The 26,389-nt window shown below is 37.4% G+C and overlaps 1 protein-coding gene across 1 annotated transcript in view; it reads right to left on the minus strand.

The window, feature by feature from the left end:
- The window catches only part of RALYL (RALY RNA binding protein like), a 111,177-nt gene that overhangs the window by 56,701 nt on the left and 28,087 nt on the right, over window positions 1-26,389 (minus strand). The window contains exon 2 of the mRNA XM_026073701.1: window positions 16,944-17,019. Coding sequence (XP_025929486.1) covers window positions 16,944-17,019 — 76 coding nt within the window. The remainder of the gene's footprint in view (window positions 1-16,943; window positions 17,020-26,389) is intronic.

Consider the following 26,389-nt stretch of genomic DNA (forward strand, 5'->3'; position numbering starts at 1 on the left):
CACTTGTTAGGGATCTCATTCTGACTTTTCAGTGCAACAAAATTGTCTATCCTGAATCAAGGAAAGCAATGGTCAGGAGGCATTTTTTTTTATAAGAGTCATTAGTGATTTGGGGTTACATTCTTGAAATCAGATTTCCTGGGAAGGATAACCTGAGTGTGCTGCTGATTTCAGATATTATCTTGTTTGACTGTAAACACAAAGAATAGCAGCTCTAGCTCTCGAGGGGACTGGAAGAGTTAATACATCTAATCCTTGAATCCAGAGGATTCAAACTTTACATTCTAGCAGTGTAAGTCAGCCCAGCTAAAAGGCATTTTTGACTTTAGTCACTTGATGGATTGGTTGTATAGCATTAATGTATATTTTGTATGATTGATGTGGTTGACTTATTTACCTGTCAAGCATGTTTATCCCTCTGCACTGTACAGCTTTGGGAGCCAAAGATTTGGCAAAAATATGTGAAGTCAAAGAAGATTCAGATTTACAGTTCTCCCTGTTTGCTCATGAATTCATTTTTAAAATAATAACCAAGGACAAGTTAAAAGGGCCTTTCAAAAGAAACTCTGAGGTGGTGTGCCATTCATAGTGATCAGCTGCAGCTGCATTTTTCTCTGCATTTTAATTTCATGGTTTGCCCAACAGTCAGTAGTAATCAGGAAACATCTTCCTTCAGAATTTTATAAGCAGTATTACTCACATATTATCCTCTAATTCCTCTATTTTTTTCTAAAGCATAGGCATTACAACTCTGGGGAACTCTCAATATTTGTATGCAGTACAACCAGGCCTATTCAAAATGTATCATCTTAATTTACGGAAGAAATATTATTTTATGTTACTTCCACAATCTGTGGACACTGTAGACATCATTGTTGATGCACACTAGTTCTTTTCTTTTTTTCTTTCTTTTTCAAAGCAGTATATAACATTTATAGTTACTGATGTCACTTATTGTTTCTGTGACTTAAAGCTAGTATAGTCCAAGATAATTTTTCAGGACATAAGGAACAGTTGTCAGATAGAATTAGAGAAGAAGCATATTCCTTCTTCTGAAATTTCCATAAATAGAATTATAAATGTTGGCAAGTTTTATTAAGGAGCACTGTCATGATCTGGAATAAATAGGTGTTAGACTAGCTGCATAGAAGATCTGATCGTCAAAAGTGTTTCAGAATAAGAAGGTGTGGAGGAATGATTTACAGCTTTATGTCAGCTTTTACCAGTGTTTTAAAAAATTTAATAAATTCTACTTTCAACTGGTTGTTGACTTTGCAAGTAATGGCACTGGTTTGAAAAACAACATGAACTGTATTGCTTTCACCATTATTGTATAATATCAAATGCTGTACTAATATGAAAGTATAAGAGCAACTTGGAAAGTTCCTTTCCACAGAGCTAAATGCTTCCACTACACATTGAAATATAAAAAAGCTAACGCAAAATAAAACAAATCCACTTCTTTCTTCACACTATGAAAGGAAACCAGAGTACTGTAACCTCAAAATACAATTTCTCAATACAGGCTGCCTTTCTCAGAAGTGAGTTTTGAATATAACTTTAAGATTAATAAATTTATAGGAACACAAATTAATAACATGAAAGAACTCAACAAATGTGGATTGTCAAAAACAAAATATGTCAAAACAACTTTATTCCCTCCTTTGACTGTATAATTGATTTAGTGGTAGGGGATAACAGAAGAGACAGAAAATAGATATGACTTAGCTTGATTTTTAAGGCATTTGATATTGTCCTATATGACAGACTCATATACAAACTGGGAAAATACAATCTTACCACCTTAAGGTGAGCATATGATAAATCAAAAATACCAAACCTCCCCATGCACAGAGGATTATGCCAAATGGGAAAATGCCAAATGGCTCATATTAAGTAGGAACGCTATGTTGTGTCCAGTTTTGGTTTATATTATCATTAATGAGTTGAACAACAAATAAAATCCGTAGATGATAAAAAGCTGAAAGGGATTTCAAGCAGCCTAGTGAACAGAGTTAGAATTTGAAACCTGGTTGAGAAAGTAGAAAAATGGTCTGAAATCAGTGTGATGAATTTCAAAAAAAAAGACAAGTTGCTTTTTCCCGTGACATGCTAATAGTTGCTAAATTTTGCTGAAATCCATGCTTCCACCAAGAGAAAGAGTTTGGAAAGAAATACAGCAGTATACTTAATTATCTACCTTATAGCCCACTTTCTGACAGCTTTAATTATTCTTTGTATGAAGCCAGTGTCGCCTGATCCTCTTCTGTTCTGAATCAGAATATTTCAGTCAATATATTCTGGTCTAAAAGTGTTTGGACTGAGTTCATCAGGGTGGGCTTAACAAAACAGCGTTGACTAATCCAACGCACACAATCAATACCACTTTACTGCATGGCTATTTGTAGCCAAAAAATAGATGAAGGCTGAGGAAGACATTGCTTTTGAGGATCCCCAGGTTAGAGGCTTAATCTCCTTTTCCCTCAATGACACTACTAACACTTAAAAGTAGATACTGGAGATGCAATGCTCTGACAATGCATGATTCATGTTTATCATGATATCTCCTGGCATAATCTCACTCTTGGAAGACTGAAAAATGTAACATATATTTTGATGCCAATATGTATTTAAATTTTTTCAGTTTTTACAACCTGGAACAAATTCACACACCTTTGTGAATATATTTCTCATTGTTCAGTAAAAAAGCCAGTACTTAGTCAAAAGTTTTAGGAAGACCAGCAACATATCAAAATGACATATAATTTGTAACACAGTCCTTAAAAAAATAAGTTACATTTGACATTACGTACCAGCTATTGTGTCTAGGTATCAGTCCTGGGCTGGGTAACATTTTTTTGAACAGGATATTCCAAGACTAGCAACATTCATAAAGAAATAAACTTGTAGGGTAACTTTGTTATTAATGCTTAAYTGAATATTAATATTTTGCTATTATCCCTCTGCACTACATGCAGGACAGCATTCTATGCTATTTGTAATATTACTCAACAATCCATTTTCTCTTAAACTAAATACACTTTAAAACTCTTTTTACTATATTATGCATAGGATTTAAAAAATACTACAAGCTGCAGCCTCTCTTTTATCCAACCTTCCTTATTTATCACAAAATATTAAATCCATAATCCAACCTCACATTTCCATTGCAGTTTGCAAGTCACCTAAACTGTGCCCTTGCAGTACATCAGCAGCTCCAAAACTGAATTACAGCCTTCTATACAATTAGAGGTGTTACATTATGTGAGAACCAATGTCTAATTACGAGCTCACAAAGTGGTGCTCTGTACCACAGCCTCCCCCTGCATCTCTGATTACTACTGCACCAATTAAGGATTTACTAAATCCCCCAGGATGAGGAAACCTGCTGTTTGTTCTCCATATTAGCACAGGCCCTTCACTGTTCTGCRTCATGAACCTTATGTTCTTACTTTTAAGACCTCTGTAATGTCAATGAGACAGATACTGAACAACAGTGGTTGCAAAACCAGATACTATTTCTATGATGTCTGCCTCACTAAAACTCAAATGTAGAAAAATAACAAAGGGGTCTGCTTCAGGTTTTTCTTTATATGTTGTAGGTACCACCTTTTCTCTTTTTAAGCTAACAGAAGCACAGCTGATGATCTACAGAATGCATTGTCTTTCTGCCAGAACCCAGTGTATCCAAATTCTGATTATTTCTTAAAACAAATGTAAGAACCCATGAAATAATAAAGGGTGGAAGTCTTACATGTAGTAAGCTGATAGGAACTGGGCTCAGCCTACCTAGCTTTAAACAGAATGGATGACTAAAAGTACTGTTTCTTTTTGCCTGCAAGCAAAAGAGTCAGTGTTCTGCATTTTTTAAGAATTTACTCATCTTATTATCAGCCAAAGTTTGTTTGTTCTTATTAGCAGCACAAATTCATGGAAAAGAAAGGAGTCATATTAATTTCAATGCAATCAGAAAGCTATGAATATTTTTTTTTCTATTTCACTTAGATATAAACAATGACAAAAAAACATGAAAAAATGAGATAAAGTTTCACAGTTGGTTATTTTAGCTACAGTATACTGCTTCAGGTTTCATAGGAGATGAAAAAAAAGTAAGAAGATTAAAGACCAGGAAAAAAAGAAATAGTAAGAAAACAGGCTGTGTTCTTTTCCAAACTTGCTAATCTTGGAGCATGAGTGTGATTAYGGTGTCTGAGCTTTTGTGGAAGAAAACAACATAAGGCATGTGATGCCATATATCATCCTCTGCCAGAGGAAAAGTACTGAGCTAGGAAAAGGGATAGACCTCCTCTGCAGATGCAGGTACGTTGGTGTCACTGACTTCCTTTTAACAAAGAGAAAAAGAAAGAAAAAAATTAAACTAAGAAAAGACTGTGGAAGTCTAAAGAATAACTTGTGGGTAGATGGGAAGAAAGGAAAAAAATACTCTTAAATTCTTAGAAGAACCATACCTTAAAATGTATCTAAGCCAAGACAATAGTTTAAAATCTCTGGTGAAGGTGAATATGAGCAAATGTGAGAAAAATATAAGATTTAAGATATACAGTAAGCCAAGAAGGGATATCTGCCCCAGCCACATAGAATAGCTTCTAAAGGGGAGTTTTTTAAACAATACTTTTAAAAACTTCCCCCTTCACTGTAAATAGTGAAGGGGAAGACTAGGGGCAAAAAAAAAAGGGGCGGGGGGAAATCTTGTCCTAGATGGTATTACAGTGACTGCATAGAGAACAGACATAATATGACTGGATGAACAAATCAAGTTGACAAGTGTATTTGACATATTTAGATCTGTTTCCTTAGCTGCAATTTGTCTCCAGAAGCAAAGGTTTTTGTGGGTGTGACTAAGCACCTGAGAACCACCTCATCCCCTCATTAAAGTCATCTGGTGCTGTGTGTTCATGCTCTGTCTGGAACCCGTAAAAGGGTAGTTGTGCCCTTGTCTGGCTTTCCCAACCCTTCTGAGCATCTAGATTTGTTCTTTAAATATCTCTGGGACCAAATAGTTTGCAGGTACACCAACATTACTCAAAAATAATGCAGAGGTGCATATTCTGTCAGTAGAGAATTTATCTCTTAATTTTTATGATTTAATTAGTTATTTGACATGGGGATTTTTCCTTGAAAGAGAGAAAGCAAACAGAAATTCAGCCCAGACTGAATCATTGGAATTGAAGAACGGGTGACAGGCACAACAGAGTGCAGCTGGTTCTCTGCTAGAGTGGTGTATTTGTGCCTTTTAATGCTTTTAATATTGAGAATGCTACTTAAATTCTTGACACAAGCAATATTCCCACTAAATTTAACTGAGAATTTCAAACTGAATGATTATTTTATAGTGCAATAGTGAGAGCTTCAAATATGATCACCAAGAACATTCTTTGAAGATATGAATGTAAATTATTTTCTACTGGACTTAAAATTATCTCTACTTAAAATGCCTTGAAATGTTTTATGGAAACTAGATATTTTGTCAGGAGAAGAGCTGTAGAGCAACAGTCATTTTAGATTCATTCTGCAGCACTGCAGAAATAAAATAGTTTATTTCATGAAGAAATTTAATCAAAGGCATCAAGAGGATACTTTCCTGTAAAAAAGGAAGTACTGTGGTTCAAAAGACATATCACACTATGTAATCTTAGTGTAATATGTTTATCAAAATACTGTACTATGTTAAGAAAACAGTAAGTGGCCTAATCTCATTTTTAATGCAAATTTAAAGTATCAGAAAATAATTGATCAGGTTTATGTTATATCGGCTACATCCCTAGGCTGTATGCCTACAATGAAAAGAAACACACAAATGTATTAATCAAAAACATGGAATAAAGAAGAAAGTTGTTGGAAATTTAAAACGATATTCAATCAAGAAAGTCCCCTGTACCTGCACTTACTTTTATTATATGTCATTATATTGCTAATATACTGCCAATGGAGTACTACACAGGAATTATGCAAAATGCTGCAGTTTTTGAATAGAATAGAAATGCCTGTTTGGCACAGAATTTGTTGAATATGTTACACTTTCAAATAAGAGGAATGATCTCAAGAATCCCCCTACCTTGGAAGAAGCGATCACCTTTCCCATCACTGTGCTTTTCACACTTTCTCTTGAAATGAATAAGAACACCTAATGGTTCTCAGAACAATGACTCAAAATAATGGATAGCTCTGATAAATGAAAGGAAAACCAGACCAAACCAAACTCTATAAAAGATACCTTAAAATAAATCTGAGAAGCAGAGTGTAAGTAATGAAAGACTGTAAGAAATTCTTTAAGCCTCAGCTATAATATAAAGCCACAAAACCAAAGAAAACRCAAGATGTGTAACATAATCCAATCAACTTTGTGATGGAGATTATCAAAGTAAAATGTATTGAGGAAACTGATAAAGTATTTTTGTCAAAGAAAAATAAAACTTTGATATAAAGACATAACCATGTCCTGAAAATGGAAGAGCATCTCTTTCCAGTATATTAAGACTTTTGAATGAAATAATTTTCTTCAGAGACAGTGAGACTTATGAAATTGTAAAGAAAAGGCTGTTTAATATGGTCAATTAGTAGCATGTTAGATCAAGCATCCTATATAAACATTTCAATTACCCAGAGAAGTCATTGGGAATGGAAAATGACTGTGGAATCTAATACCACTCAGAGCACTGAACCATAAGCTTGCAACTTTAGAGAACATCTTGGAAAGAATTTGCCCTCAAGAGAAACCTTTGCCAAGACTACCATGTGCTATAAACAGGCAGTGCTACAAAAACCAAATCAGTACTGGGTAGAGATCAGGCTGGTCAAGACTACAAGGCAGGTCTCAGAGACCATTTCACTCAGTACTTCCTGGTCCTGTTAATCCATCCACTAAATCCATCCTGCTACTCGCCTCGCTTCAGACATCCCTCACTCTTGATGCACCACAGCCTAGAAGGCTTCGCACTCAGTCAGCACTGGGAATACTGGGAAGAGTATAGCTTGAACAACCCCTCGCTGGCCTTCAAGATGTGGCAATTTAGCAAAGTTTGCTTTGCTTATTTGTAGCATCATGAGGAAAATAACCCATGCAGGGAGGGGGGAACAAGTAACATAAATTGAATTTTAATTTATTCTCAGCTAAATCTGTCTTTGAAATGTTTGTAAGTGAACTACAGTATTAAGTGTGTAGACAAGGAGAGTTAATAGATTCATCTACAGTGATGAGTAACTTAGTCTCCTAGTTTACTTCCAAATCCTGCTCCCCTGCTTACCTACATTATATAAATATTAGTTCACTCCTGGGGGGTTTACTTTGGGTAAAATTAGTTTTCTTAGAAGATTTGTGTGTGGTTCTTGGCTCCCAAGCCTCTCTCAACAGCCAGTATTGGTAACCCTGCACTAGATTTGTCTTCCTGTGCTCTACATGGTTTCCAGCAGGTCCCAGCTCTCATGTCACATGCCAGGGGCTGCAAGTCATTTTCATGGCACTAAAAATCCCACCATTCTGGTAGCCCCTAACGCTGTCTTTACATTATTTCTAGTTACACTAAAGTGAGCACCACACATTCTTCTCAAATCCCCCTAACTTTTTTTGTTAATGCTAACAGGGTGCTAGATGAGGCTCTGAGCATACCCCAAGGATGACAGCCTGACAGGCGCCACACAGGCAAGCGTGGGACTCAGAATGGTGCAGCCTGTAGAAGAGGGGTTTGCTCTGGGGTGCTCCCCAAGAGCTAACAAACCCCAGGTACACCTTGGCCAGAGCCACCATACTGTGGGGTTGCTGTAGCCTGGGGGCACACCTTCTAATGACCCCGCGATTGACAAGACCAGACAAAGGAGAAGTGACACCGCAGACCCACACCATAGACATCTAGGTGCTGTGGAGTCATTCCCCTCAGAACGACCTGCTAATGGGCACATTGCTATCCACTGAGCAGTTCTGCGGGCTGAGCATGAGGTCACCTGCTGATGTGCACGCTGTTATTGACTAGAGCTAGGCAGCTTTCACGTAATTGTAGGCTGGCGTTGTTCTGACTGAGTGTAAAAGAGAGTAAGCCACGTGTTCGGTGTGGGCTTGGATCCACCATCAGTTGGCCTGCAAACCCGGGGACCCACCCATCAGCAGGGATGCCCCGATGTCAACAGAGAAGAGAGGAGAAACTGGGGGAAACTGGGGAAAATTAGACGGGAAGGGTGGCCTGTAAGGGGCGACAGTGATTGCTGTGCAGTGCACCCATTTGCTAGAGAATCCATGAAAATTATACCGGAGGGGTGGCCCATAAGGGACGAGAGTGGTCATTGTACCGTGCACCCGTGATTTAACTATAGAGCTCTGATATGTATATATATTTTCAGTTCTGTTATATTTTCAGCTTTACTATATGTTTAGCTTTGTTATAACCTCTTAGCTCTAATAAATTCTCACACTTGACAAATGATGATCTCTCGAGTTCAGTACAACTAACCGTGGAATCTGAAAGAATCCCAGATGCCCCTCTAGTGGTTCATCACACAGCTGTACGCACTGGACTTGCTCAGTCTGTCCTGAAAGAAGGCAAGACACGAGTGGTGTGTGCATGACTGCTCTGTTCCATTGGAGTGTATGCATTCACCTGTGTGGATGTAGCCCTAAGCAACCTCCACAGTGAAGAACTATACTAATGAGAACACTGTCCTATTTTAATAATCATAATAAAGACCTCCACAAGTGAGAAAAAGCTTTTAGACCATATATTTAATGCCTTATAAAACAAGGTGGTGGACTGAAATGAACAACAAATAGTTTAAAAATTTGTTTATGATGTAGAGAAACAGAATGTCAGCCCACCAAATTATTTGCAGCTGATTCTGCTGTGTTATGTTGGGGCACATATCTATAGGAAAAAGAACAGTAAATGAACTTTCGTCTGCTGACAGAACCGTTTTAGTGAAACACTGATCAAAACACCAGTAAATTAAAAAGAGATAGTGTGATTCTTCATTTCACCACAACAATGATCCCAAACATTACTTTAATACATTTGTGTCAGCACTTTTAATCTACACCTTGTGTTTCAAAAATATGAAGATTAGCCGTTAAAATTAACTTCTGCTTGAGGCTAGACCCAAATAACAAGCTGTAAAATAATTTCAGGATGCAAATTTGTCAGGCTTTTAGTTTTCTGCACAAGCATTGTGTAAAAAAAGGAAATTCACAACAATTTTGGACCTTCTGGGATATAGGTTTCCCCTCACGTACTGAACAAYAAAGCAAAACAGGAGCAATGCTACTGGAAAGAACAGTTATGTTAGATTTAAACAGATTCCTGGACACTACCTTAAGTACATTTGTAGTTCTTGTTCAGTGAGTATACTTAAGGTTAATAATGTATTTAGCAGCTTTCTGAAGCAAAGTCTAAATTTTTTGTTCTCAAAGTATTTTAAGGCCTAATCCAACACAGAAGTTCTCCTGTTAGGGGTTTCTGTGCTGGCTACGTTCAAATGCTTAATGCAGAGCAGAGCATCAGAAAAGCAGTTAGTCACAGAAGCGGATTCAAGTTTTTAAGTTAAATAACTGTTTTGCATATTTTCTAAAACTACACATAATCCTGTAACATCGCCTATTTGTGCCTCACACAGTATGTTTTCATACATACACAGATCTCTTGCACTATTACAAAGAATCTGATCCCAAAATGCCACAACTGCCAACATCTTCACAGGCACCAGTTGTGTGGGGAGCACTGCTCAGAGACCTGCCGCCCCTGGCCCTGCTCAAGAAAATTCAAGGAAAGTTCCATATATGCTCCAGGGGAGCCGTAACAGACAGCCTTGCAAAAAGATATATTGCCAGGCTTCTCAGTTGCAAAGGAGTAGCAAGTCCATTTTTTGCACTCTCTTCTTCAATGAATTTGCTTTCCCTGAACAGCCTTTTAGCTTCTTTGGCAGTAGAGTACGTTCCACAGTGCTGTCCAGGAGTTTGCTAAGTTCTCCTTAGCACATCCCATAGAGGCTGTTTTCCCTGTGGAAGGACACAGACCACCTAGTTTTTAAATGATTTGCGGAAGTATGGGATTCCTCCTCATCTCTTGATAAGGTAGGAGGATAAAGGCCAATAGGCACCCTGACCTGCGGAAAATAACCTCTGCAGCCACTAAATTCAATGGTAAACTACTGTTGGTCACAATGGAGAGAGGGTTGACCACAATATTCTTGGGAAGGCAAAATTTATTGGGGTCTATACATTTTTGTGTGCCATGGTCTTGAACTCCATATGTTAGATAGACTATGAATTCATAAACTGTGATGTTTGTGGTAACAATTGCAATAAGGCAGAGTTAAAAGAAATAGCAGCACAAAGGATATATCAAATTTTTTTTAGCTGAAAAATTTTTTCGCAGAAGTCACAGATCTTTCCCTAGTATTCATTTTTATTTCTTGACCTACACTGAGCAATTTTTACCCTGAACAGTCCCAGCTCTCTCAGCTTCTCCTTGTATGACAGATGTTCTAGTTCCTTAATCATCTCTATGGCTCTTTTTGGACTCACTTCAGTAGGTCCATGTCTTTCTTGTACTGGGGAGCCTAGGACTGGACACAACACTCCAGATGTGTCTCACCAGAGGTGAGTAGAGGGGAAAGATCACCTCACCTGACCTGCTGGCAACGCTCTGCCTAATATCGCCCAGGATGCTGTTGGCCTTACTTACCTCAAGGGCACATTGCTGCCTCATGTTCAGCTTGCTGTCCACCAGCACCCTAATGTCCTTTTTGGCAAAGCTGGTTGGCTTCCCAGATTGCATTGGTGCATGGGGTTGTTCCTCCCCAGAAGAGGAGGACTTTGCATTTCCCTTTGTTGAACTTCATGACGATGTCTGCTTTCCCAGGGATCTTGCTCCAGCCTGTTGAGGTCCCTCTGAATGGCAGGACAACCATGTGGTCTGTCAACCACTCCTCCCAGTTTTGCATCATCTGAAAACTTGCTGAGGGTGCCCTCTTGTCCTATTATCTAGGTCATTAATGAAGATGTTAAACATTACTGGTCCCAGTTTTGACCCCTGGGGCATACTATTAGTGACTTGCCTCCAGCTGGACTTTGTGCTGCTGATCACAACCCTTTGAGCCTGGCAGTTCAGCCATCTTTCAGTCCACCTCTCTGTCCATTTAGCTAGCCCTAATTCATCAGTTTGTCTATGAGGATGTTATTGGAGATAGTGTCGAAACCTTGCTAAAGTTAAGATAAACAACATCTACTGTTCTCCTCTCATATGCCAAGCCAGTCATCTCATCTCAGGAGGCTATTGGGATGGCCAGGCATGATTTCCCCTTTGTAAATCCATGATGAGGACTCCTACTCACCTTCTTATCATTCATATATTTGGAAATGGTATCCAGAACTATGTGCTCCATCACCTTCCCAGGGATTGAAGTGAGGCTGACAAGCCTGTAGTTCCCCAGATCCTTCCTCTTCCCCCTCTTGAAGACAGGAGTGACATTTGCTTTCCTGCAGTCCTCAGAAACTTTCCCTGAATGCCATGACCTTTCAAAGATAATCAAGAGTGGCCTTGCAATGACATCGGTCAGCTCCCTCAGTGCTCATGGACACATTCTGTCAGGTCCTAGGGGCTTGTGTATGCCTGGTTTAAGTGTTCCCTAACCTGATCCTTCTTTACTGAGGGTAAGTCTTCCTTGCTCCAGAAGCTCCTACTGGTTTCAGGGACCTGGGGTTACTGAAGGCCTTTCTTACGAGTCAAGACCGAGGCAAAGAAGGAATTGAGTCCCATGACTTTCCATGTCCTTTGTCACTAGGTTCCCTGCCCCATTCAGCAGCAGGCCCACATCTTCCCTAGTCTTCCTTTTGCTGCTGATGTAACTTTAGAAGCCATTCCTTTCCCTCACCAGATTCAACTCCAGATGGTCTCTGGCTTTCCTAACCCCGCCCCTGCCTGCTTGGACACTGTCCCAGGTTACCTGTCCCTGTTCCACATCCTGTATTCTTCATTTTTATACTGAGTTTTGTCAGGAGCTCCTTGTTCATCCACACAAGCCACCTGACACTTTTGCTTGATTTCCTGTTCATGAGGATGGACCATTCTTGAGCTTGGTGGAGATGATCCTTGAAAATCAAGGTCGAGCTCTCATGGACCCCCTCTTCTCTCTAGGACTGTTTCTCATGGGATTCTTACAAGCAGATCTCTGAACAGGACAAAGTCTGCTCTCCAGAAGTTCAGGGCTGTGATCAGGGAGATCAGTTGGTAGGAATTAGAGTATTAAATCATATTTAAATTACATTGAAAAGACTTAGTCTCTGATCATAGGAGAAATTGCTTCTTGTCTTTCAGCAACATTCCCTATCTAATCAGATGATCATATATCTCCAAAAACTGTATGATCAGATCAGTCTTTTCTCAGGTAGAAGACAGAAATACTAATAAGGAAGTGTTGTTTCAAAGAAGAAGAAGATGTAAAAGTAAATTCTAGTCCAATTGAAGTGAATGGCAAAACTTCTGATGACTTCATTAGCTCCATGATGCCTTTTAATTTCTCACTCTTAATTGTGGTCTCTTTTCTATGAACAGTTTCAGGAGTGCTAGCATCAAAAAGATGTAAAAAGAAGAAGTATAAGTAGAATAATATACTGGAGAACAAGGAAGAGTGTGGATATGTGGATGAGTTTATATACAAGTCAAAGAAGAAATGATATACACGTGTCATCTTGCCAGAAAAAAAAAAGTTTGTCTAACTTTTAGGCTCATGTTAACTTTCACATAGGTAAGATTAGATGAGGTTGTTTCCACTCAGATTATAAAGCTAGAAGGGAAAACAAGAGAATAGATTTCCTGAACTGAGGCATGACCCAGGATTCCTATACCGTTCCTGACAGGAGTGGTTCTAATGACTCAGACACATAAGCAAATTACATTGGTATAACACATCATTGAATATCAGTTTCCCTGTAGTAATTATTCATGTGCATACCCAGCTATAAATGTGATGCAAGTTTATCTTCAGAGAGGCAGAGTACTCTGAACTAGTTTGAACCCTCAAACACTTCACAATAAATAAAACCACGCACCCAGAACCTGCAGCCCTGTGCAGCACTCCTGCTTGCTGACCTAAAAACGATTCTTAAATGTCTGTCTTAAATATCCTAAAACACTCTGTAAAAACCTGCAACAGAAAAGACTGACACACACCAGTTGTTGTCCTTAATGCTATTTTTACACATTCACTGCTTTACCAACCAGTTGGATGCCTATCTTTAGACAATTTCTTCTGGCCGTATTTTCTGAGCATGCTTATGAAAACCTCATATGTGACCAGTGTCAAAGATTGTTAAAATGACAGTATATCACATCTAGTGTTTCTTCTTTATCCCCTAAGCCATCCATCTTGTCAGAGAAGGAAATTATATTGGTTCAACATCATTTGCTCCCAATAATTCTATGATGGATTTTTTACCACCTTATTATATTCTAGGTGTTTATAAATTTATTGTTTAATAATTTGTTCAAATATCTTTCTGAGAATCAAAGCTGAGCTGACTTGATAATTTCCTTGTTCCTTCTATTCCCTAAAAAACAGATACGATGCCTGCCCGTATGCACTGCTTTTCTACCTTATGTAACCTCCATAAGTTTTTGAAGACAATCACTAATAGTCCATACACTAATTCAGCCAGTTCATTAAATGCTCTAGGGTGAATATCATCACACCATTTCCATTGAATTCACTTCTTTAAATATCGGTTTGCCCATTCTTCTATTTCCATACCCTCTGGTTAAAATTAATTTTCTTAAATATCTGATCACAATTAACATCTTTTACTAAAGCAAAGAAGCCTTTTCTGCATCATCTACTATTTGTTTTTCTTTTCTGCTAAGTAACAGCATCATAAAAAAGTCAGGAACATACTCTAAAGATACTTAAAGAATCTCTCATTTCTTTATTTTTATTTTTTTATAATGTTTATATGACAGGCTTTGTAATTTTCTATTAGATGATTCTGCTGTTCACCTTTAGTCATGTGGTTTTGTTTCCACATTTTGTGCAATCCCTTTTCACTTTTCAGGTTGCTAAAAAAAACCATCTGATGCTGCCACACTATTCCTTTATTCTACTCCTTCCATCTCAGGAGAATTTTGTTTTATGTTAAGCACTGCAGATGCATGGCTTTTTGCACACCTTTTCTTCCTAAAATTTCTTCCCAAGAGCTCCTACTTACTAGTCCTCTGAGCTCATTGAAGTCTGTCCTTTCTGAAATCCATTATCCTTTTCCTACTCTTCTCAGTCCTTCCTTTTCTATAGTCAGTGTTTTGCGATAACTAAATTTTTAACCTATGCTTCTCTTTGTCAAGATCAAATCTAAAGTAACCACTTCCCTCCTAACTTTCTCTATATTCTGAAATTCTGAAAATATTCTCAACACCACCAAGAACTTTATGAGCCATCTATCTCCTGGCATATTATTACGCTAGCAGASACTGGGTAATGAAAGTTTTCCATTACCATTGGATGGAGGCTTCTGCTAGTTGCTCAAAAAAAGCCTCTCATGATCTTCTAGGGAAATAGTCTGCACTAGATCCATAACAGGACACCAACTAAGATATTTTTATCTTTAAACTTCATTCAGAAAGATTCAACAAGTCTCTTCTCTCTTTCTTGAATGTAGAACAAGCATATATGAGCAGACATTCAACAGCTCAGGGTGGAAGTAGACATAAATGCCAAAAACAACAGAATACCTTCAGAAATCTTTTGAAATTCTGACATAGGGACAGTAATCCCATGGCTGCTGGTAACACCTATAGAATTCAAAAGCTTGCAGTTGTGACTAATGATGAAATAGGAGGTCTCTGCTCCCAAAATAATAGTCTTATCACTTGAATATACATGAACTATATGCTAACACCTACCATTACTAATATATAGCACCCAGGCTCCGATCTAAGATGCAGTCTAAAATGGATGTCTCATTCTGAGATGTCACCCTTGAATTCCATCTATAAACCCTCTCTTGGTAAGAATTATTAAGTCATTTTGTTAAAAAAAAAAAGAAAAAAGAAAAAAAAAGGAGAGATCACATCTTCTCCACCTGCCCCTCACTCCCAACAGAGCTTGGTGTAAGAGACATCATAAGCTTAACGCTGTCAGAAGAGAACACAAAGTATATCTGAATTGGACTGGAAAGATTCAGCTTTGAAAACTGAAGCAGCTATTCAGACAGGAAAATTTGGGGGGATAGGAGATAACTGAGCCTCTGCTCAGTTCTGCTCAACTTCCAGTTGAGGACTAGAAGCAAATTCCTAAATTTTACCAAAATCCTCTGCTGACAACAGGCAATGTTCAAAGGAGCAATCTGTAGAGATGCTCAGGCTGATGTTGTGAACCATCATGTGGCTCAACTCAGCATTGTGTCCCAGGTAAACTGGGCTCTGATGCTTTCAGACCAGACCTAGCTTAAAGAGGTCCAGCTCAAGTGTCTCTTATTTCCCTGCTGAATTGTCTTTGTCAGAGCCAGCTTGTCCACATTTAAGCCACAGTAGAAATCAGCCCTAACTCCTTGGAATTAGGATATGGAACATAAACTCTGCTGTGTTTTTAAGAGAGGTAAGGTACAGTGAGCAAAAATACATGTGTATGTGTCTGTCTGCCAGTCCCCTTAGTAGTTTGGAATGCTTCACTAACTTTAATCATTTTGACAAAAAGGTAGCAGTTTAGATTTGTACAAGCTGTATGAAAAAAGGCATCTGAGAGTGAGAGAAAGACACTGTTAATGCCCTCCTGGACATCTGAAGAAGAAGTCATGTCTTGTTGGTTCTCATTGCAAATCAGTGAGAAACCAGTTCCGACTAGTTTTGTAGCTCTAAAATCATGAGTTATTTCACCAAATCCTACAAATACAAATTCGGAAGAACCAGTCAAGCAATAAATCATAAAGATTTTAAATTGAAACAGCACTCAATTAAAAAATATATATTGATTGTAGTTGCAGAAGTGGAAACATTAATGAGCACTTCACATATCACCACTCTTTTTTGTCAGTAGTTTTAGTAAATTACAGAGTTATAATTTTATTGTATGCTTCATTTCAAGTTTGTTAAACACTGTACTTTATATGGGCCTAAAGTCTGATTCTTTTCTCCTGCAATTCAACTTTCAGTACAAAAAAAGTAAAGAGAGGTTTGGAGGGAAAATGAAATTGCCATGCGTAATCAAATAATTCAAATTTAAACATCATTTAAATGCAACAGATTTTTAAATTTAAAGCTTAAACTCTATACTGAGTACTTGAGTCTGGTCTAAGAGAACCTTCCATTCACTAAGCACAATTCCAGTGACATCAGTGTCCTTGGAGCAAAACTTCTGCAAATATAAGGTGATTAGGTTCTGATACTTCGTCCTAAAGGAGTATCACTGTCACTGATGCCAGCATTTAGCTTTATTTATTATTCTGAATATCTCTGTTATCCTTTAAACATCCTAGTTTTCTTTTTCTTTTTCTTTTTTTTTTTTTTAAACAGCAAGCAGAAGTTTTGGTGTTTGTTTCCAACCAAAAAAGAGGCATTATTTGCATATTGTGACCATTGTATCCAAGGGTTAGTCAGGAATTTTGTTTGCTTGGCTGTTACTAGTTGGTGTCCATTAGTTTTCTAAGACAGACATCTTAGAGACAGTCTTAACGTCTGGAAGTTAAAATACTTTGGTCTAGAATGAGTTGACAGATATACATAGCATCAAACACTACAATTTTTGGTTGTTTTCTCATGTTCTAAAAGTTTTGATGAGCACAAGAGCTTAGGATCTCTGGCTCCATTATGTTTCATATGTACCTCAAACCATGAATGGGGAAGACACAGTTTGTCTAGTTCATGTGAAATGCAGTGACATTTGTAGATATATTTGAACACAAACATTTCAGGCTAACATAATTTTCCCAATAAAAGTTAAGACGAATTCCCACCTACCTGTAAAGTGCTGACAGTGGTCGCTTGTTGCCAGGTTTTGGTCTGTATGGTTTTGGTTCTCCTGCCATGTTGATATCTGAAAGCAAACAATTGATATTCATAAACAAAAGGTCTATTAAATTAAAGTGAATTTGTTTTCACTAATATATAAAAGCATAAAGTTCAACAAAATCAGCAGCGTTATTTCAGTGTAAAATACTGTGAGAGAATAACATATCCTGTTTGCCATTGAATCACCTAGAGATCAAGACTTTCCAAGGAACCATACATTCTTGGTAAAACCTATATTTAACCTGAAACAGAGTGCAATGGAAGGAAAGGTGAGGTAAATGTCTGTGTAGAATAAGGAAGAAAGGCCCAGTGCAGTGATGCTTTAGGCACAGACATTTTTATTTGAACTATTCTTGACATCAAAAGCTGCAGTAAAAGACTGATATTATTGACTAGATAAATTTATTTTGCACAACCCAAGAAAAAAGTCTACCTGATTTTTTTCTAACTTTTCTAATAAAGAGAAACATTGAAATCTTCCTCAGATTTTCTGACAGAAAAATATTTTTTTTCCATTGGAAATTCCATGTTTCAAACATTTAAAATTATTTTAAACATGTTTTCAGTATAAATTTGATTTTTGAATTTAAACATTTACTTAAAACTACAAAATGTCTTGGAAATGAAAACTTTTTGATTAGAACTGTTTCTTATAGAATGTATTTTATTGATGAAATTTTCTCCATAAAAAGTGTTTGGAATTAAATCTGATTGTAGTTCATTCTGTTATAATATATTACTTTTAGAATTGTATTGTAATTTAGAATTTAGAATTGTATTACTTTTAAATCATAGTTTCCTATAAAATATTAATATTTCTTATTTTATCTCTCTGAATTTGGATGAACATTGGAGACAGTTTTCATTCTCCCTTGAAATGCTTTCCTGCCCTTAATTTTAACAATTGCTTCATTAAATATATATTAATCTTCCTGTTTCATGGTTGTTAAATATTTAGGTATGATTCCCTTATTCAAAAGAATATAAATCCTGCTAATGTTGACCCAACAAAGCAAGCGTCAAGCATTTGTTGAAAATCATTGAGGAATACTAATACCTGTGCTTCAATTGCATTGGCTGCTGGAAATAACAGAATTGGAATGAAATTTTTATCCCGTGACCTTTTCAACAGACCTTTCCACAGTATTTTAATATGTCAGTTTTAAGGTCATTGACTGTATTGACTTTCACCATCTCCTGTTAAAACTAGGTCAGATTTTAGGAAAAGTAGAATTTATAATCTGTTCTTGGGAAATACCTGAGGCTGTGGGATTCATCTTCACATATTTCTCATGTCTATCACCTGTTTCTCCTTCAGAGTTTCAACCCAGGTCACTATTCTTAGGCATATGAACATTAAAGGACTTCCAAACCTTTTTCACATCCTTTGGGGAGAGATCAAGGCTATCTTGATGTTTATTCTTGTAGACCTACTTTTGCAGGTCTACAACACCTGCTTTTTCAAAGATGAGCAGTATAGAAAACTATGGCCCATTTTTTATGTGTTCTTTTTACTTCAATCAAATACTGTCAGAAAGGCTGTAAGAAAACACTGTAAGAAAACACAGCTGTAAAGCTGTTCTGAACCAGTTAAGATTCCCTCAGACTTAAATAAATCTCTGAAGGTACCAGCAGAAATCACTGAACTATATTTAACAGACAGTAATAGCCAGAATTTCTCTTTAACACAGGAAATATTTCCTAGTAAAGCCATGCACATGGGGATTTTCTGTTAATAAGAAACTGACTGAATACTCTACTACTACTACTCCCTAAGCACCTTGTACTAAGTTAAGAATGTAAGTAGGAAATGGTTTGAAAAGTTAGAACAGATTTTCACCCCGCTATTTTTCAGCACTACCTACTCCAACCTCAAATTTCTAACTAAGATTAGATGTGAACTTGTCAGCATTTCACAGGATAGATTATTTCCAGCCCAACTGGAAATCTTGTGAGATAACTTGTTCTCTTGCTTCATCCATCATTAGTTTCACAGCAGACATTTACATCTAGTAGGTCATAAACTGCATGTCAGATAAATTTGTTGGCTGCAGCACGGAGATTTACCTGCATTAATGATTCCACTTCGAGCAGTGCAGAGAGGTATCACTCCTTATGGTGTAAAATTAGCTACTGCACTTACACATGAATATGAACTAGACAACTTGACAAAGCACAGAGAGATTCATATTGCTTCTATGGGGGAATGGAGCAGCACAGGGACTATCAAATTATTTTCTCTGATCATATACTATAAATGTTCACTTAGAGTTCAACATTAAGATAAATTCAACATTTAAATTCCAAATATTAAGGTATGATTATGAATATAAAACTGAATGGGCAAACAACAGTACATTGTAACACAGCAGTCGGCTCTTTCTGTGCTTTCTGAATCAAAACAGATTACTTTCCGTATTAAAAAAAAAAAAAAAAAAAGCATCTTCAGTACTATCTCTTCATATTAATACAGAAAAGGTGGTTAAGATAGGAGAACTAGATTTCATTCAAGTGTCATCAACACATCACATATAATTTTAAACATGGTGTTTTTATTTCTAATTATACCGAAAAGTGCCTAGCAATTAATTGGAAAAAACGTTGACTTTTTAAAAGAAAAAATGAATATGCAAACCATTTAGAGAGAACGCATATTGTATTCAGTGACTACATAAATTGGTCTGAAAGAGCAACTCAAATCAGCATGATCTACATTTCTCCTATTAGCCTTTCACCCCACTGCCTGTCTATGTCCTCTAGGAAGTATATTAACTACGAAGAAGACTCAGGTGCATGAACCTCTTGTTTTCAGAGAGGCTGTATCAGCCAGCCTTGAAGGTTTGCTGCTTAAGCAATCTGAAAATCCGGGCCTGAATGCGATTGTACAGTTGCCTTTAAATAACCTTTGCAAATGTCAGCAATGATACCTGAAGAGTGTTGACTCCACACACTAGAGGTATTTCAGTACTTCTCAGTATATCTGTCCTTCAGATGCTTTAAAAAATTTTATTGGAGAAAAAAACTAAAACCAATACTAACTCTTTTGGTTCATAGTAAACAATTGCTATAAATTAGAAGCTTTGACAGTCACTGTGTCAGTCTGTGAAAACTGGGACTACTAGGCTTTTGGCTGCAAATTCCAGCCCCAGGCCCCAAGCTACACCTGTACTATAAAATTAAACCCTGCCATTCCCAAGCACAAGAACTCAATTGTCTATTGTATTAAATAGTTAGAATGGTTCCTAGTATGGCTTTTAACCTCAGCCAACAAGTACTCTCCCATGCTATTTCTAGATGTAGGTAGAGAATTGACATGGGCTAGGCACCATTGCTAACTGGCACTGTAGCTGTGACCACTCTGCTTTGAGTGAAAGAGAACAGTTCCAGGTACCTTTAATTAACTGTTACAGTCATGACCTCTGAGTGCTGGATCCATGCCAGAAAGACTGGAAACCAAGACATGGACATAAGAAAACTCTAAGGTACTCTGTAGCTCAACAGCTGATCCTCTCCTCAACAGCTAATCTTCTAAGAAARGTTTCTTCAGATGCTCACTCACCCTTTCTTCTGAATGGTTGCAGAAACTGAGACTTTCCTGGAAAACACTTACATTTTCTTGACTTCACCTTTTGGATGAAAAAAGRGTTTCGTTGTACATGTGCAGACCAGCTCTGCTTTAGGCCAATCTTTAACAGAAGTGTGAGAAGCCACAATTGCATAAACTGCCTGAAATGTGTCAAAATGGTAACTAAAATTATTTTACATAGAAAGTATTCACACAGTGAATGTACAATCCATATGCAGATCAATGTGGATATAGGAAAAAATAATACATTTTCTTCTTCCTCACATGACCCAAAATACGTGGGACAGAAGAGAAAGATCAAGAGAATTTAGAATTTAAAGAAGCCTCTAGTCATGCTATATAGAGCATAAGGGATCACCAGCAAAGTTAAAGCTGATTTATCTTTCTTTTATACTCTTCCCTCCACCAGTCCTATTAATYTCTTTCCTGCTGCATAAAAAGGAATTTTAATGAAGTCATATGACATTTTTTACATCATAGGCTTCCTTTCTCTTCTTATGTTACATAAATTACTCGTCATCTCCTCTTCCCCATGACTAGCACTTAAATGTGAAGAAAGCAGAGAAGAAAGTGCAGTTCTCAGTTCTGTTCAATTCTATGCCAAAATTGTGCAGCTGTAAAGAAGCAAATTCTCAGAAAATTGAACACAAAGTCAAATTAACTTTCATGGCTAGTAAAATATTAAATGAAGGTCTGGGTCACACGTCATGCTTTTCTGTAATAGTATTAAAAATAATTTACTTGTGGGGCTCTCAGCTGCATTTGGATTTTCTCTTTACACTGAAGTATTTGGAAGCCTTTTTTTGCACAGAGATGACAGCTATTGTTAATGCTTCATACAGAAAGAGCCACTTGTTGAATAGTATATGAAATTGCTTTGTTCGACCATCTCTTCTTTACCGCTACAGTGAAATGAGGCTACAGGATTATGTAAGCTATCATTCTTAACACCATTCAGTGACAAAAGGGTCAGGCATTATCTGAAAGTCTCTTCCTGTTCCCCAAAGAGCTGTGTTGGTGTGAATACTGCCTACAGCTAAAAGGGGAAATCCTGACCCTGCATACACCCCTCACAAACAGTTCTTGCATGAGAACATCTTTTTCAGGGTACTGCAGAGAACGTTCTTTCCCTTAGCTGCAGAACGAATGTAGGCATGCTTTACAGCTGACATGGAGCATTTATCTTCCTTGATTTTGTCTGAATGCTGTAATCCTTACACTTCCCCTTCATCTCTGTAACAGCACAGTCACCRGGCAGACTTTCCTTGCCTTGTTGGGTGTGCAACCAGCTGCAGTCTGCATCATGCAGAGGGAGCGGCACTCCTCCTGTCTAGTGAAGGGGAGAAGGCTAATTTTGTGGCCTCTTGAAGACTCCCCACGAACTTTGCTGAGATTGCAGAGGCTGTGGCCAAGACCTCTCAAACTGCTTGTCTCCCAGTGTTTTTCCTGCATATCAAGTCCTGTGATGGGGCACGAAGCGCACTGCAGGGAAGGCTGGAATACCAGGCTGCAGGGGAAGGGACACCACAGAGAACAGGACATGCCTTATAAAGTGGTTCCTTTGGGAATTCATTTTTTGGGGAATGATGCCCAGTTGGTGGCAACCCTTCCCTCCTCCTCTTCCTCTCCCTCCTCCTCCTTAGTCCCTAGCTTGTGGCTCTTCTAGTGGAAGATCTGCGCTGGTGTTATGCAGTTGCAAGAGATTCAGACTTAGCTGACAGGGGCCGTAGCCAGTTATCTGCAAACCAGCTGTAAGAGCTGCAGGAGTTTGGGTGTTAACTCTGGAAACTCATCTTGAAGGGGGTTTTAGCCACTTTTGGAAACAAGGCCATGTCAACCATGAAGCTGACTGTCATACAGGCACTTAGCCCCACCAGAGCTAGACTATAGAAGCAGGAAAGTGTAATTTTCTTCCTATAAGAAGGTCCTTTACCTCCAAACAAGTTTTAAAATGCTCCATTGCCCAAAGATTTCCACCTACCATTAACTTTTTCAACACATAAACTGGCTACTTCTGTATGTGTGGAGGATTAATATTGCCATAAGGCTATAGGAAAGCAATAGAAAAGTACATCAGGAACTTTTGCTACCTTCAGGAAAACAGGAAGACTACTTTAATGTAAGTTTAGCCAGCCCCACCCCCACCCCCCAAAAAAAGTGCATGTGATGACTTTCATATGATCCTAATCCCCCATTACACTGTAACTTCACATGGCTCCCATTAATGAGAAACAGAATTGGTTCCTGACGTACAGCTTTTCTTAGACAGTAAGGTGCACAAGGAGGATCTTTCTTTCTTTGCCTTTTCTTGATCACAATAAAGATGTTGTTTACAAAAAGAAAATAGAGCACCTGTCTTCTTTCATATCAAGCATAGTCATTACAGGGCAGCAGCCAACAAACTCAGGGCTGCTTTCTTTGGTAACCAAAGACAGTTATTACCATGAGACTCAGACAAAGCTTAATGTTGACTAGATGTCTGAGTTTCTCAGCATTGCAATTAGCCTCAAGCAGTGATTTTAAAAAGTATAGTGGGGATACAGTATGAAACTCCCTCATTCTAACTCTTTCAGATTTCAACATGATTTATGCTAGGGAACATGCTCTGAACCTTAGTCATCTTTTTCTACTTCCTCAAAATATGTTTTTTTTTTTCCTTCTCCTAATAGTGGGATACTTGATTTCCTGCCCCATAACCTTTCATTTTACTAAAGTTAACTTCATGCTCCAAGCATTAGCTTTTTATGAGCTGAAATCTGTAGAGTATAGAAGAGTTCACTATCCTTTTTGCCCCAACTCCTTTGTCTTTCTCACTGTTTTTCTTTCAGATGATTGACTTTATTAATGCAAACACAAAAAAAAATATTTTCCCAGAATATATTTTGCCAAAAATTATCAACAACTCCCCTCTGCAACAAATAAAGCAACCAAGTTGTGAGGATTTTTAACTACTTTCAGCAGTTTAATTCTCCTTTCTATATACTCTCTTTTTGCCCATAATCTTCACGATCTACGCTTATCTAGATTAGAGACTCTACAGAAGAGTTTTGGTTTTTTTTTTCCAAGCTCCAAGTACACTTTGGGATTGTATTGTCTTTTACGATCTAATAATATTTGTCAAGCATTTCATCTGAGATAAAGTAATTTTTTTCAGTACCAGCTGTTTGGAAATTTGTATCCCAAATATCACATACTAGGGTTCTAACAAGTTTTGTCTTTGTAACACAACCATTGTAAAACATGTGATGGACTGTCACAGAATTAGCTCATAGTTTTTTCAGGTAATAACTGTAAATATTTCATCTTCTCTAACACTATCACCATATTAGTATTATAAAGCAATATAGCAGTATTATAAAGCAATATAGCAGTATTATAAAGGAAAATGTCCTTTGACACTCACTAATCTAAAATCTATGTTTTTTTTTTTTTTAACAGTCCAAGGTTGAATAAAATGACAGCAGAAGAGCAGATAATTCCATCAAAATTTGGCACAGGAGAAAACATTATCGTGGAGGTGATTTACAAACAAATGATATACCAAACCTGTATTTCTGTATAAATAAGATTTAGGTTCTAGCCATGTACTAATTCTCTGTCCTTGTCAATGCATGCAATTGTCCAGTGGATTAAATTTATATTGACAACCAAACTACAACAGCATAGTAGCTTATTGCAAAAGCAGGATGTAAAATAACTGGAAATACAGACAAGCTTCAAAATGAGCGATATACAGTGTTGTTTCATTGAAGTTCTTTGGCATTTCTACAAACAAAAAATATAAAAATAGCTGATAGAAATAGAGGAAATACAATATCTTGTCAGACTGACGGTTCATCTACTCCAGTTTTCTGTCTTCAGCTGCCCCATATGCTTCCAAAGGAGGCCAAAGAACCTCAAACTAGGTACATATAAGATTATTTTCCCTTCATTATCTTATCAGCCCAACATGATTTTCTTCCTAAAATGGATTTCTCTTCCTAATTCAGGATTAGCTTAAGCCCTAATACATGATGTTTTATCTTTCCTCCTATACTGATTTTGTTAGTACTGGAAATCACACCACAATTCCGAATAGCCTTGCTAGCTACATAAATATTAATTCATTCTGTTATTATTACTAATATATCATACCGGTGTTTCTTTGAACAAAAATTGTATTTTTCAATAAGAGAAAAGCTCTATTTTGACCTTACAATCTCCACTCCTTCCATCTGCTAAACCCCTTTTTCAGCTACTATTCTTTTTACCTGTCAGCAACAACCAAAATCTTAGGAGTGACAGCAGAAGCCCTTTCTCTAAACATAAAACATCATTCCTCTCACAGCAATTTATTGGACTTTTACTGTTTACTTCTGGAGATTTAGGTTCGGTCTTGCATGCAGATACACTTTACATCCTGCTGCAAAGGCTCTCCGGTGCATGGTTTAGAGTGTGTTTCATATTATTAATGACGTTAACTTGTATACATCTTGAATCACTAACAAAATTATTATAGATGGCTAAAAATCATTTTAAGAAATAAAGTAATTATTTTGAAACTCATTTAAATCCAGTCTGAATATCATAAGTAGTACAAAAAAAGACTACATAAAACATTTTCCAATTTAATTAAAAAAAGAAAGAAATTACCCTGCATATTACTACCCAGTGCTAGTATAGCTCTCAAATTGGTCATTCACCAAGCTCCTACACTGGCTGGATCCACATTCTTCTATGCTTCCCAGTAGCATTCTCTGTTGTCTTTAGCTTTGTAAAAGAGATAGTAAATCTGTATTATCCACAAAGAAAATGTGTCATTTTGACCCAGGTATTGTAGGAACCAAGAACTCCTACACTCTGACTTAATTCTTTTCTCCAGAAATACGTGGGCACATGAGATTTCCAGTTTATTTCTTCAGAATATGTGCTAATTTTGAGCAAACCACACATTCATGCAAAACAAATATTTCTAAAAAGGCTTCAGAAACTAATCTTCTTCAATTAACATAAAAAATATATAGAGCTAGACAAGAGAATAAACAGCCATTGGCCATTCTCTGCCTTGAAGGTTTTGGAGGGTTATATCAGATTCCTGTAAGATGTCCGGAATCCTTATTTTTGCACAGTGTCTCATTGAAAGTCATAATGTTTCCTGTGTAGCTTGCTCATGAAGTAAAAACAGTCCTCCTCTAAGATCAAAATATACAGCCAGGTTGCTCACCTCTGCCTCATGTTACTGTGTTTTCCTTTTGCATTCTATATATTTGTCCATGGATACTTTTGTATGAACATATTCACAATATAAGCATGTATTTTTGACTGGCACAAATTTTGYTAAGTTCTGTAATTCATCTTTATCACAGATTTTCTGAAAACAGAGGATTGCAAAGAAACACTGAGAATATGAAATTCCTGAACCTGGAGTGAAATTATTGCTGCTCAAGTGGATGTTGGAGTCAATTGCTTTAATATAGCAAACAAAACATTTCTTAGTCTCAGAAGTTTTCTCAGAAGTCTCAGAAATTGTTATCTATTGTTATTGTTAAAAGGAAGACCAGTGGCATTAGACCTATCTGAAACCTCAATACCTGCAGGTTTTACAGAATCACAGAATCGCTGAGGTTGGAAGGGACCTCTGGAGATCATCTAGTCCAACCCCCCTGCTCAAGCACGGTCACCTAGAGCACATTGCACAGGATTGCATCCAGGCGCGTTTTGAATATCTCCGGAGAAGGAGACTCCACAACCTCTCTGGGCAACCTGTTCCAGTGCTCTGTCACCCTCACAGTGAAAAAGTTTTTCCTCATGTTCAGATGGAACTGTCTGT

This window comes from Apteryx rowi, unplaced genomic scaffold (assembly GCF_003343035.1).
Source record: "Apteryx rowi isolate R43461 unplaced genomic scaffold, aptRow1 scaffold_374, whole genome shotgun sequence".
Taxonomy (NCBI): domain Eukaryota; kingdom Metazoa; phylum Chordata; class Aves; order Apterygiformes; family Apterygidae; genus Apteryx; species Apteryx rowi.